Genomic DNA, 13,687 nt, shown 5'->3' with positions numbered 1-13,687 from the left:
GTGATACAGAATTGACTCAGAATCAGATATGGTTAAGGATAAATAAAACTGAAAGACTCATTGTAGCAGTTGGAAGAGCCTGGAAAAATTAACTCCTCTAAGGAGGAGAATTATTTCCAGATTATAGAGGTTTTCTTATTTAGCTAGTATTATTTCTGTTATCTGTTAGACAATTTTTATACGTATTCAGTATCAAATTTAGGCACTGAATTGAGAAAGGTTTTATTTTATTTTTCTTTAAGACTATTAGATGTTTGCCAGGAAAGGCTAATTGTGAGTTATCCATCAATATAAACAGTAAAAAAAATTCAGCCAAAGATCAAATTTATTGGACAATCTGTTGTTTAGTTGCTAAGTCACGTTCAACTCTTAGACCCCATGGACTATAGCCTGCCAGCTTCTCTGTCCATGGGATTTCCCAGGCAAGAATACTGAAATGGTTTGCTGTGCCCTCCTCCAGGGGATCTTCCTGACCCAGGGATCAAGCCTGAGTCTTCTGCATTGACAGGTGGATTCTTTACCACTGAACCACCAGGGAAGCCTCATTGGAGAGCCTGTCCTCAGCAGTTTTTAAGTATATTGTCTTGATTTTTTCACAATTCTGTCCCAGGGTCTAATGGCTATTGATTGTCCTTATACTGGCATCGTGGACTATCGGCAGGTGGCTTTGTCATTTGCCAAGGATTTCCAAGAAGCAGGTGGCTCTATTTTGACCAGTTTTGAAGTAGAAGATATTGAAATGGCTAGAGAAAGTCCTTCAAGAAGTAAAGATGGTAAGCTGTCCTTATCTTTTCTGTTGAATACTTGAATTGACTTTAAAGAAATTTGGGACTGTTTCTGTCTAGGGTAGCATGATAAGAGGGTCACCAGTAGGGCACAGAGCTGGAGGTAGGTGCAGAAGTGAAATTAGCTCCCAAAGACTTTCCTATCCAATAGGTTAGACTCAGAATCCCCTGGGGATGCTTGTTAAAAATGCAGATTTTAGCATCCTCCCAGGGACAGGGGAGCCTGGTGGGCTGCCGTCTATGGGGTCACATAGAGTCGGACACTACTGAAGCGACTTAGCAGCAGCAGCAGCAGTCTTACTGAATCAGACTGTCTGGGGATAGGACATGACTCAGCCATTCTGAACCCCCCACCCCCAATTCCCCCACTGTAGCCTGTACTTAAAGTTTATTTTGTTTTGCTTTGGGGGCACAGATTTTTTTTTTTTTTACCCAAATGAATTAGTTGTTAAGCCTTAAATTTGTTGTTTGGAAATTTGAAGGGAAAAAGAAGTAGTGCTCAGTTCGTTCTTTCTTGACAAGCCTTTAAGGAGGTCTGGGTTATCTGAAGCAATCATTTTCCCAGTGTTCTTCTAAATTCTAAGATGTTGAGCAAAATTGTTAAATAGTTGAGATTGTTAGGTAGACAGCATAATCAATCAAATTTTTGATGTAAGTAAGTAAATCATATTCTTTACCTGCTATCCATATGCATTATAGGTCTTTAAGATCACATGTATCTGACTGGGAACAAATTTTAGAAATAGTTTACCATTGGAAATTTTGTGTTGTAACAACTCTTGCTTCTCTATACAACCTAGAATCTGCAAGGATTCAGATAACGAACACTTGAATGACAAGTGTCATAGCATTCTTCCAGTGGAAAAATACATGCTGATTTGTGATGCTCCATTTTGTAGCATGTTTTCTAGGACTGTGGTTCACAGAAAAGCTGCGTCTTCTAATGTTGGAGCTGAGGTGGGGAATGGTTTACAGATTAAATGAATTACAATAAAATATGCTAAAAAAAAACATGCCAGAGTTTTATATATTGTCAAATATTAACCACTTTAATCTCGCTACTTGGTAAAAAGAAAACTTTAGAATGAAAAGTAGGAGCCAGTCATGGTTATGACGGAGATAATCCTTGAAATTTATGACTAGAATAATATTTCATTTAATGTAGGCCTTCTTTTGCTAAAAATAAATTTTTCACTATTTTTTTTTCAGGGATGAAATATCCAATTGTTATAAGGAACACAAAGGTAAAGATTCTTTTTTTAAAAAAATCTTTATTTATGTATTTGGCTGTGCCAGGTCCTAGTTGTGTCATGCAGGATCTTGTAGTTGCAGCTTGCAGGCTCTTGGGATTGTTAGTTGTGGTATGTGGGATCTAGTTCTACCACCAAGGATCGAACTTGAGCCCCTTGCATTGAAAGCACAGAGTCTTAACCACCAGAGTCTTAATCAGGGTAGTCCCAAGATTCTTAAGTAAACTACTTTCATCTACTTTATTTACTGTCATCTTCTTCCTTAAAAAGTTGAATGAAACCACAGTGCTGTATTTTATGTCATTGAATGAAATTTGCCTACTGTAAAAGTTATTCTGAGAAAAATCCTTTGGGAACAATGTAACAACTTTCATTCTAAGAAGGGTTGCAACTTGGAAACGTCTTCATCAAGTGATTGTGCCAGCAAAGGATAGGATTATAAGCACTTGGAGTAATGAAAAATGATAGATGTTTTATCGTTTCTGCCTACTTATCTACATGAACTTACTATTAACTCTCTGCTAATTATAAGACTTTGGGGACAGGGAGCAGGCCATGCAGGGAGAGATAGGCTGCTTTTCTTCATCTTCTCATGGTCTAAAACAAGAATTATTGAATAGCATAGAAGTATTGCGTTAGCTGTTTGTTCACTGAACGATCAGAGTTCAGTCAGTCAGGAGAGTAGAGTCATCGATGAGTATATTGTAGGAATTAGGCCTTACGCAGTTTTGAAAGTAGCGAGGTGAAAATTCAGAAGGGGAGTTGGTAGATCAGGAGGCATCTCCAGCCAGTTTCTGAGAAGCCAAGTGTGTCCAGCTGCTAAAGTTGGAATGCAAGCAGGAAGCTTTGTCTATACCCAAGTGGTGGCTGGGGCAGTGCTTGGCCAGTAGGATGGGTAGTCAGGAGGTGAGCTGAAGGTGGAGTTGTAATTTATCAATACTTGGCAGTGGGTGTTTGGGCCAGAGGTGACCTTCAGGGAATAGTGTGGTTGCTGCTGTACCTCTGCCTCCCAGATCATATGCAGTTGCTGTTTGGTCAGCTTTAAGTTAGAAACATGTAAGGAAGCATCAATCCAAGCATCACCAAAGTGACCCCGTAAATCCCCCGCAGTCCCTCCCTTTTCTACTTGGCATGCACTCACATTTATGAAATATTTATGAAATAGAGTAGAACGATTATGCTTCCATCCACAAGGTGGAACTATCTTTCATACACCTGAAGACAAGCTTTCTCTCCGAAAAGGATACAAAGTCTACTTTTATTGATTGTGAATGTTTATTTCTTTTCTATCTGAGTCACTCTCCCACTTTGAGATCCTGCAATATAAATCCTGAGATAAAAGGTTAACCACTATTTAAGCATCTTAAGTCTCAACTGGAGGTAATTTTTCTTCCTAGGAGACGTGTGGCAACGTCTGGAAACATTTTTCTCATCACACCTAGTAGAAGCGGAAGAGGGGGAGCACTGCTACTGGCATTTAGTGGGTAGAGGCCAGGAAATCTGCTAAGCATTCTACAATGTGAGAGACAGGTCCCCACAGCAAAGGGGCATCTGGTCCCACATGTCAATAATGCTGAAGTTGAGAAACCCCATGTTAGATGATGGGGAAGTGGCAGAAATGGGTGTGCTAGTTGTCTAGGGCTTCCTTAACATAGTACTACACACTGGGTGGCTTAAGCAGCAGAAATCTATTTTTCCACATCTCTAGAGGCTAGAAACCTAGGTCTGGGTGCCATCAGGGTTGGCTTCTGGTGTGATCTCTCTTCTCAGCCTGTGGCTGGCTGCCTTTGTCCTTAAGTGGCCTTTTCTCTGTGCTTGCACACATGCAGAGAGAGAGTGGGAGAGAGCAGTCTCTTTCCCCTATAAGAACACCAGTCCTATGAGATTAGGGTTCCACTTTACAGACCTTATTTAATCTTAATTATCTCCTTAAAGGTCCTGTCTCCAAATACAGTCTCATTGGGCATTAGGACTTCAACCTATAAATCTGAGGAAGACACAGTTCACTCTAGTAACAATGAGCGTAAAGAAAGAGTTGGGTAATTTATAGGCAATTATATTTTATTTTAGAATAAGAAAGAAATACCCCTAGCTACTACACTCCTCATTTCTGTCACCAGTCGTGTGGTCATAGCAGATATTTATGATTTCCTTCTTCCACTACTCATTCCATAGGCCCTTTGCCCTTGGCAAGCATCTCAGCTGGTAATGGTTCCTAGTTTGCTGGGGTAACTCAAACTTCCATTCCTAAAGTGTCTGTGCGCTTAGCAGCCCTGCTTGTTTTGGGTTGTGGGTTCCATTTTTGGGTTCCATTAACTTTTATAATAACATATGGGGAAACTAAAACATATCCCAGGAGAGCTACATCCCAGACATACTTCTCTTTATCATCTCTGAACCCTCTATGTGGTAGCAACTCAGTGTTTCCTTGAGAGAATCGGTCATCCCACCCAGAACAGTTAATTCCTTCTGCCTATTGATTCACTGCCAGGAGGAGCCCGAAGTGACCAGGTATGACAGTATCAATTTCTGACTTAATGGAACCATTGCTTATTTTCTAATGGAAGCATTTTTTTCCCTTGGAAACCAAGACCTCTAGACCATCAGAGCCAAAAATTGTAGGGCTAGGAAGCAAACATTTCATAACCAGTTTATTATAATAGTAAGGAGCTACTCCCATTTTCTACCTCTTGATTTCCAGACCTGTGAATCTTGGCTGTGGAAGAAACACCACCAGGTATTAGTCACTGGTTTAGAGGATGTAGAGAATCCTGGAAGACATTGCCCCAAGCCTATAGGTGTTGCCAGCCAGCTAGTGCTGTTGCTGGATCTTCAGAAGCTCATTCTACTTTTTGTCACCCAGTAGCTTCAGGATTGTGGGGTAAATGGTAAAATTAGTGCATTCCACAAGCATGAACCTATTGTTATGCTTCATTTCCTGGAAAATAAGCTCACTGATCAGAAGTAATGCTTTTGAGTAAAATACCATTAATAGTGAATAAAGCATCCTGTAAGTTCACAGATGGTGGTTTCCATAGAGGCATTGCAGGTGAGCAAGATGAATTTATATCCAGAGCAAGTGTCTACTCCAGTGAGGACTAAGTGCTGCCTTTGGTTTTTGATTGAAGTGGTCCAGGGACCATGTCAGTGGCTATGTTCATCTCTGCTGTTGGCCGATAGAGCATTCACCTGAGGCTGTAAATAGATCAGCCTTGGTGAATAAGTCCATGTTGTTAAACCCATGCATTACCTCCTTGCTGCCATAACCATTTAGTTCATGAAGCCATTGGGTGTGGACGGGGTGCCTGGGGACAGAGGCTAGCTAACATCCACAGGGCAGGTCATCTTGTCTACTGATTATTAAAATTTTCCTCTTCCATGATCACTCTTCAGTGAGCATTCATAGAGAACCCAAATATCTTTTTTATCTGAACCTGTTTTGAGAGATCCATTCACATACCTTTTCTCCAGAGCTCCTTTTTCTGACCATCCAGCAAATAGTCATTGCACACGAAACAGTATAGATACATACTTCTAGCCATCTCTCCTTCTAGGTAAGATAAATAACCAGGTATGACCTTCTGTGTTCTGTTCCCTTGGGAAGATTGCCCTTTACTACAGACCTTCAGGGCCACTCCCAAATGGGGCGCTGGTGCTGTAGCTCTTCTTTTCAAGTGATGTCAGAATGTTGTGCAGAACCGTTTGTCAAGCTGGCCTGTATTTTCTTCTTCCTTGGTCAGCTGATCACTTTCCATGGGGCCGAGGGAGCAGGTCCAGAGGGAGGAGATGATTTAGCAGTGGAGGTCATGGGCATTTGAGCCACTTGCCTCCACAACTTATGTGTGCCTGCAGGACCTATACATCTCTGATCTTGTATATTCCACTTCCTCTTGATGACAGAGTGCTGTGTACACACCCAGTTTTGTGGCCTGGTGAGTAAGACAATGCCCAGTTTATAATGGGTAGTTCAAATGGTAACTTGGCGACCTGTGGTCAAGTGTTGAATCAAAGGCAGAAGCCCTTTCTCAAAAGCAGGCTAATTACCTTCAGAGGCTGGTGTGACTTTCCTCCAAAATCCTAAAGTTCTGTGCTATGATTCCTCCTATAGGGGCCTACCAAAGTCTCCCTAAAACATCATGATCAGCCACAAACTTGAATTACTGTCAGAGCTGCTGGATCATGTGGCCCAAGTGGCAGAACAACCAGGGTGTCCATTCAGAAAAGGATTAAGCAGAATGGTCAGCAGTGGTGGGAAGTGCAGGCCTGGTGGGGAGTAAATCCTGTAAAACTGAGGTCTCCAGTGACTTTAGAAATGAGATATTAAAAAGAAAATAAGTATAGAAAATCATTATAGTTATTCTCTGCCTGGAGATTTCTATCACTTCTGGAATTTCTATGAAGGACTTGATCCTGAGAAGTCAGCCAGTTCCCTTTTCTGCAAACTTTGGACTTTGATCAGTGGGTCTTTATGAAACATAAAATGAACAAAAAATCAGCAAGCCTGCTTTTAACCTTCACTGGAGATTTTACTGTGGCCTTCTTGAGTTCCAGACCATTATTTCTGCAGATAATAAAATTCAATTCCACGTTGGGTATTTCAGGGAGTCTCCTGATGAACCAACCTCCTGTATATGTTGGTATGTGGAAGTGAAAGTGAAGTCGTTCAGTCGTGTCCGACTCTTTGTGACCCCATGGACTGTAGCCTATCAGGTTCCTCCGTCCATGGGATTTTCCAGGCAAGAGTGCTGGAGTGGATTGCCATTTCCTTCTCCAGGGGGTCTTCCCAACCCAGGGATCGAACCCAGGTCTCCCGCATTGCAGGCAGACGCTTTACCATCTGAGCCACCAGGGAAGCCCTGGAGCAAAGAAAAATTGTATAATTGATCAAAATGGAGATAACGTGTTTGCTGCCATCAGATTTTTTTTTTTTATTATTAAAAAACAGATAAGAAGAAAACTGGTCTCTTGAAAAACATAGATGAAAAATGCACAGAAGCAGCCAGAGCACTGGGTTTACTCTTTGGAACAGAGAACCATGAAGATGAAGTATAAAGATAAGAAAGTCACGACAAAGACTTTTCATGAGGCAGACTTGATTGTCCCAGTAGAGCAAAATGATGCTGGGTATGGTGAGTTCCCTGAAACAGATGCCAGCTTCAAGGGAATTTGCAAGACAGTTGTTGAAGCACTCTCATTCAAGAAATGATGACCTTCATGCAGTTTGCTAGTGATGAATGTGATTATAGAATGAAGCGTAAGTGGGATGGACTTCCCATGTTATGGTTCAGACTGTTTTAATAAAGCTGCTGGCCAGCTTTCACCTCTTGCGTATACTCTACGGACGATAAGTCTCTTTGCAGAAATTATTGAAGATTGTCTGGCAAACAGGAGTAAAGAGAACACAGACCAACTTGTTGCATGAATGAGAACTGGCTTTCTTGAAGTATAATATTTTAAAGCATTAATGTTAAACCTGTGAATTTTGTTTTCAAGAAGTACATAAAACAAACTGTTGGAAACATTTACTTAAAACTTTTATAAAGCTAAAAAAAGAGAAGGATTAAAAGTCTGTTTCCACCCCTGCCCTAAGGAACTAAGGAACTAAAGTATGGCATCATGTGATTCCAGGGGCCTGTGGGAAACCAGGGGATATGTATTTCATTCAGCTTCTATAGTTGTTACTTTTATTTTGGCATTTTCCTCTAGTATAATTAAATAATATAACTTAAAATTTTAAATATAATTTTAATATATTTAAAAATTATAAAATATAAAGTTTTGAGTCAGCTTATCAAGTTGAATATCTATGCCTTTATAACAAGCTAAAAGAAATAAATTTTTAAAATAAACTTTTGAGGAGAGGAGTTGCAAACTAAAGATTTATAAGTTGAATATGGGGGAAAGGTCTGTTTCACTTGAATGTGTGAAAGTGGTACTTGTATCTGACTCTTGGCCATCCCATGGATTTAGCCCCCAGGTGCCTCTGTCCATGGAATTCTCCAGGCAAGAATACTAGAGTGGGTTGCTATTTCCTCCTCCAGGGAATCTTCCCGACCCAGGGATCAAACCTTGGTCTCCTGCATTGCAGGAAGATTCTTTACTGTCTAAGCCACCAGGGAAGCTTATGAAATACCAATAATGATAAATAGTGTGTTTTTAAAAGACTTTTATGGTTGAACTAAGTCAATGTAAATTAAACATTTCCATTTTGGGTGTGAAATTAATGTTACTAAATTATTTAATAATTTTTTTTCCTTTGAAATTGTTCTCAAGTTTTTAAAAGAACTTCTAAGTTATTGCATTCTGGTACCATTCTACAAATTCTTTTATCTTTACGTTTTTCATAAGGCTTGTCTTCATTTTATGTTCTAAGAACAAAAGAATTGCTGACTTTTCAAGTAGTAACTAGTAGATTAATATCATGTGAAAATTTTTTTGTACTTCTGGTATATAGTTCTAGATGAACAGAAAAGATATTAACCTACTTAGAAGAGGCATTTTTATTTTTGTTGACATAGTCCTTTGACTTCAAGGGTCTTAAAACTTTCATGAGTTTAGTCTAGCTAATTTGAATTAACTGCAAAGAAGTTTCATCTGATTTTTGTCTAAAGTGTGCTTTTATAACTGTTGGAAAGAGGCTTATCTTGGTAGCTGGGCAAAAATAGGATGAACACAGAGATAGGATAAGGATAAATCAGTAAAGCCTAGAAAGAAAGAGAACACTGAGGCAGATGAGAACCTCAAGGCTTCAGAAACAGGTCCTCTCGTAAGGAAATCTGGGAACATGAGATTACCTGGAGCGAGAAGGTATTAGTTGTTTCCTCTGTAAGAAATAAAGCAATAGAAATGGAGTATGGTAGGGAATTAGGGTTAAATGAAATCATTTAGGAAATTGAGTCACAAATTGGCTAATCCTATCGGAGTAAAGCAAAAAATATGCAGATGATAATCACAAATAAAGTTTATGAGAAAACACAGCCTAAGATTAGTAGTCTCCTAGTCATTAAAGCAAACCTTGACCATAGTGTGCATTCTCAGTAAATAAATGTGGGTTGAAAAGTAGCCTCACTTTGCAAAGTAGATACTGATCAGTAGGGAGACCTTGGTTGCTGGGTAGATTACAGTTGGAATTGAGCAAGGGTTGAGTGTGAAGCAACCTGAGAGTAACAGGATAATTACCCCTAGATAAGACAGGAGAAGCTATTTGAAATACAGAGGAGTCCAAATGGGTTGAGGCCACCTAAATGAAGGTGGCTTCTTCCTGCAATAAGTAGTGAAGAAGTTCCACGGTAGGTCTTTGTAAAAAAGAGCTGTCTGTATGTGGCTTGTTAGGTATCCTCGCTAGGTCAAACACTGTAACTCTAAAGTACAAAATTTGAGGTGATATCCTCTTGTGTGCCACTGCTCTAAGTTTCTACCTTCCAACTAAATGCTGAAGAACTTCTTTTGCTGATATTTGTATTTAATCTCATCTTTTAAACAGAATAAAAAGATGGGAATTCCCTGGCCGTCAAGTGGTTAGGACATTTTCACTGCAGGGGCCTGGGTTCAATACCTGGTGAGGGAACTAAGATCCTGCAAGCTGTGTGATGCAGCCGTAAATGAGTGAATGAATGATCCATATCTGTGCCTTTATTGTCTTTGCTATCACCTATTCTTTCGTCTTCCCAGAAGTCACTGTTCTTTACTCTTGCCCTAGGGAGAGGAGGTTCGATGTCAGTATGTTGTGACATGTGCAGGACTTTACTCAGACCGTATTTCCGAGTTGAGTGGCTGCAATCCCAATCCTCGAATTGTACCATTCCGGGGAGATTACCTAGTCTTGAAGCCAGAAAAGCGCTATCTTGTAAAAGGAAATATTTATCCGGTAGGTAATGATACATTTGGCTTCCCAGATGGCTCAGTGGTAGGGAATCCACCTACCAATGCAGGAGACACAGATTTGATCCCTGAGTTGGAATGATCCCCTGGAGGAGGAAATGGCAGCTTGCTCCATTTTCTTATCCATGGGAAAATCCCATGGGCAGAGGAGCCTGATGGGTAACAGTTCATAGAGTCACAAAGAATCAGACACGGCTGAGCGACTGAGCACACACACATGCCATGATACCTCTGCTTTCTCAAGATGCTTGTGGCAAAAAGGGAATGAAACAAAAACTTTTCCCAGGGTTAGACACAAGAGATATTTTAAAGGGTTTTTTAGTTCAAGCATTCCACCCGTTTCTCTGGGTTAAATCCCTACGTCTTTGTTCTGATATCATGGCTACCCATACTGTCCGTGGAATTTCTCCAGGCCAGAATACTGGAGTGGGTAGGCTTTCCTTTCTCCAGGGGATCTTTCTAACCTAGGCATCAAACCCAGGTCTCCTACATTGCAGGCAGATTCTTTACCAGCTGAGCCACAAGGGAAGCGCTAAATTGTCAGTACTTGCTCACAAGTACTGGAAAGCTTGAGTGTACCACAGGAAGAACAGTGAGGAAAGAACCTGATTCTCCCGCCTCTCTCTGGAAGGAGTATTCCTAAGAGAACTTTTCCTTATAACAAGCCCAGATGCCAGCCTTCTTTCTTAGTTCACTTATCTATAAGTGCAAGAAAGGGGATGTGGCCACTCTGTAGTTTCATGGTGTAGAAGACATAGGCATTTAAATGAAAAGCTCATTCTTCTGTCTGGACCTACTGGGTTGAACTACAAGTATTCAGCTATTCAGTGTTTTTAACCTTGCCAAAACTTCCATCATCTGTTCTAACCTGTTACATTCCCACTTGACAAAAGCCTGTGTTATGAAGGTGGGTTTTTTTCTGGCGTTCTGATTTTGCTTGTCAGCTGTGTAGATTCCTAGTTGGGGACGGTAGGAGTGGGGAATAACCTAAAGTAGGACAGTTTTTTCTTTACCCAGAAAGAGGAATAGATGGGACAGTGTGCCTCATGTTCATGGCATCAGGTTTCCTGTGTGGCCTTTCTAGGCAGAAGCACGTATGTAGAAAAGTATTATCTGAGCACAGATCACAAGTAAATGCATGGGAAGAAGGTGTTTTATATTACCAGTTCAATGTTTGTGTGTATAATAAAATGCAGTATGAAATGGGGCTCTGTTTGCTCTGTTAAATCTGTAGGTCCCCGATAGCCGATTTCCTTTCCTAGGAGTTCACTTCACACCAAGGATGGATGGCAATATTTGGCTAGGGCCAAATGCAGTTCTTGCCTTTAAACGAGAGGGCTACAGACCCTTTGACTTCAGTGCCAGAGATATTATGGATATAATCATCAAGAGGTAACTTAATTTCCTTAAAAAATGATTTTAAGTGCTTATACTTTTAATATGGAAAAAAATTTTTTCTTGATATTAGGTTTATTTGGATAAATCTTCATATTTGTGATTGGTATATTGGTTTTTTTAAAAAAATTAATGTGAATTAAGAGCTTTGTGAAATAAGCATAACATTTTAACTACTTCAAGAAAATTCTGATGAGCCAGGGTGATGTGTTGGTTAAAAAAGAGCCAAGAGTGATCCCCTGTCTGACAATCCAAATCTTGTTTTGCTAACCTTTAGTTGAGTTTGGAAAGAAAGTTTCTCTCAAAATCAATAGATGGTTTACTTTGATAAGATCATTTCAGGGTAGTCACCATGATTTTGAAAACCTCTGGAGAAACTGCTGGTAAGCAAGGTTTCCTTTTCTGGAAACTTAGCAATACTGCTACATTGATATGAAGTGCAGATCCTTTACTTGGCAAGAAATAACTCACTGAAGTATTTTGACCTTTTAGCAGTGTTACTGGAGGGTTTCACATCATCAAAATCACTAGAAAGCTTTCAGAGCTCTACTTGCGTTTCACCCTGCACAGATTCTGAAACCACTTTAGGGTGGGGCTTCCCAGCTGTGTGCTTGTAAAAATACATATGAGCACAGGCTCCCCAGAGTCTCACTTGAGAATCACTACTAGTGTATCTGACCTCTGGCTGACTAAAGAGAAGTAGGGTAAATGTCCCACATGTTTAATACCCGAATTAAAAAGTCTGTAAATGCCTTGTAGGTGTGTTTTAAGAGCAGGTAACATTGCATTAGAAAGCCCTGGTTTGGGCAGGCTTTATAGAATCCTAGTTTTAGTTTGAAACCAGCACCCCCTGGGAATTTGAATTTGAAAGGTGTTTACTTCTGGAATTTGGAAGGTATTCCTTCGATGAAGTTTCCTTTTAACGTAGGCCAAAAGTTGATTTTCTTTTTAATATGTGGTGTTTTGGCCTAGATTTCTGTGGTTCCACCCTCCTCCCCGCCACCCCCCAACCTGAATCTAATAGTTGTAGAGATGTTTTACAGTAATAAAGAATTCTTTCTCATGAAGATTTTATTTTCTTTGCTTTCAGTGGCTTGATTAAACTGGTGTTCCAGAATTTCTCCTATGGAGTTAATGAAATATACAAAGCATGTTTTCTCAGTGCAACAATGAAGCACCTTCAAAAGTTTATCCCTGAAATTACTATCAGTGATATACTTAGGTAAGGAAAAGCTATAAGGTTTGTAAATGCATTCATGACCTATGTGAACTTGGGAGGTGGGTCTGACTTTGTGATTCTAAGCACCCATGCAGTTAGTGTGTGCCCTGAATTTTTGCGTGCTTGTCTACAATGCAGGAGACCCGGGTTTGATCCCTGGGTTGGGAAGATCCCCTGGAGAAGGAAATGGCAATCCACTCCAGGACTATTGCCTGGAAAATCCCATGGACAGAGGAGCCTGGTAGGTACAGGCCATGGGGTCACAAAGAGTCGGACACGACTGAGCGACTTCACTTTCTTTCTTTCACTTTTCTCTTTCTTGACAAGTTGCTCCTTCCCCTTGCAGTTTGGGTGTTGCTGCCTCACTCCCCTTAGTGCTTGAACTAGGTCTGTTTATGCTTGTCTAGAGAGACCAGCACTAAGCTGTACTTCATTGCAGTTATATTATGATGCCATCTTCACCCTTGTGTCTAGCTATCACTCATAATAAAACATCTCACCTGAAAGTTTTTTAATCTTCCTGGCCACTTGTGATTCCAAAGCCTTCTGACTTCAGTTCTGTGCAAGATCATTGATCACCATGTTACCTAATTAGGTAATAAGCATGTTAAAACATTATACTTTAATTGATTCTTAAAACCTTTTAGAAACATAACTCATACCTGCTGTCTTACCTTGCTTCCTCTCTACTTATTTTGCTGGTTCTTGGGTCCTATTGCACTCAAGGACTATTTGCAGAACAGGAGTGGGAAATAGTACGGTAGCAATCAGTTGAAGTCCTTGCTACAGGGGTGTGGGACAAAGGAAGGACTATTTAAAATATTTTAATTTTCTTATTTGTCCTAAATACCACATAAGCCTGTTTCCTTTGTGGTGGCATTTTTAGGGTGCTCACCGTTTTTCCTGAACCGGCCATTTGTTAGGCCTAATCAGCCATGGTCTTTGAGGCTCCCTCTTCCCTGAACAGATCCCTCCATGAATCTCTGGAGCACCATGTCTGTCTGTCTCCTCAGTAACAGCTGTGGGACTCGCCTGGTGTAAAATGTCAGCAGCTCGACTCTGTATCTAGGAGGAGAGGAATGATCACGTCAGCTGTCTCTCTCAGGGTAGCGTCCTGGTCTAAATCTGACTTATGTGTCATTCCTAGACCAGGCTCT

The 13,687-nt window shown here is 40.4% G+C and overlaps 1 protein-coding gene across 1 annotated transcript in view; it reads left to right on the top strand.

The window, feature by feature from the left end:
* Positions 1 to 13,687, top strand: part of L2HGDH (L-2-hydroxyglutarate dehydrogenase) — a 49,265-nt gene that overhangs the window by 26,987 nt on the left and 8,591 nt on the right. The window contains exons 5-9 of the mRNA XM_052646929.1: positions 611 to 773; positions 1,995 to 2,029; positions 9,735 to 9,902; positions 11,151 to 11,308; positions 12,402 to 12,533. Coding sequence (XP_052502889.1) covers positions 611 to 773; positions 1,995 to 2,029; positions 9,735 to 9,902; positions 11,151 to 11,308; positions 12,402 to 12,533 — 656 coding nt within the window. The remainder of the gene's footprint in view (positions 1 to 610; positions 774 to 1,994; positions 2,030 to 9,734; positions 9,903 to 11,150; positions 11,309 to 12,401; positions 12,534 to 13,687) is intronic.

This window comes from Budorcas taxicolor, chromosome 10 (genome assembly GCF_023091745.1).
Source record: "Budorcas taxicolor isolate Tak-1 chromosome 10, Takin1.1, whole genome shotgun sequence".
NCBI classification, from domain to species: domain Eukaryota; kingdom Metazoa; phylum Chordata; class Mammalia; order Artiodactyla; family Bovidae; genus Budorcas; species Budorcas taxicolor.
Note: the sequence above shows the minus strand (reverse complement) of the source record. Positions and strands in the feature narration are given on the sequence as shown.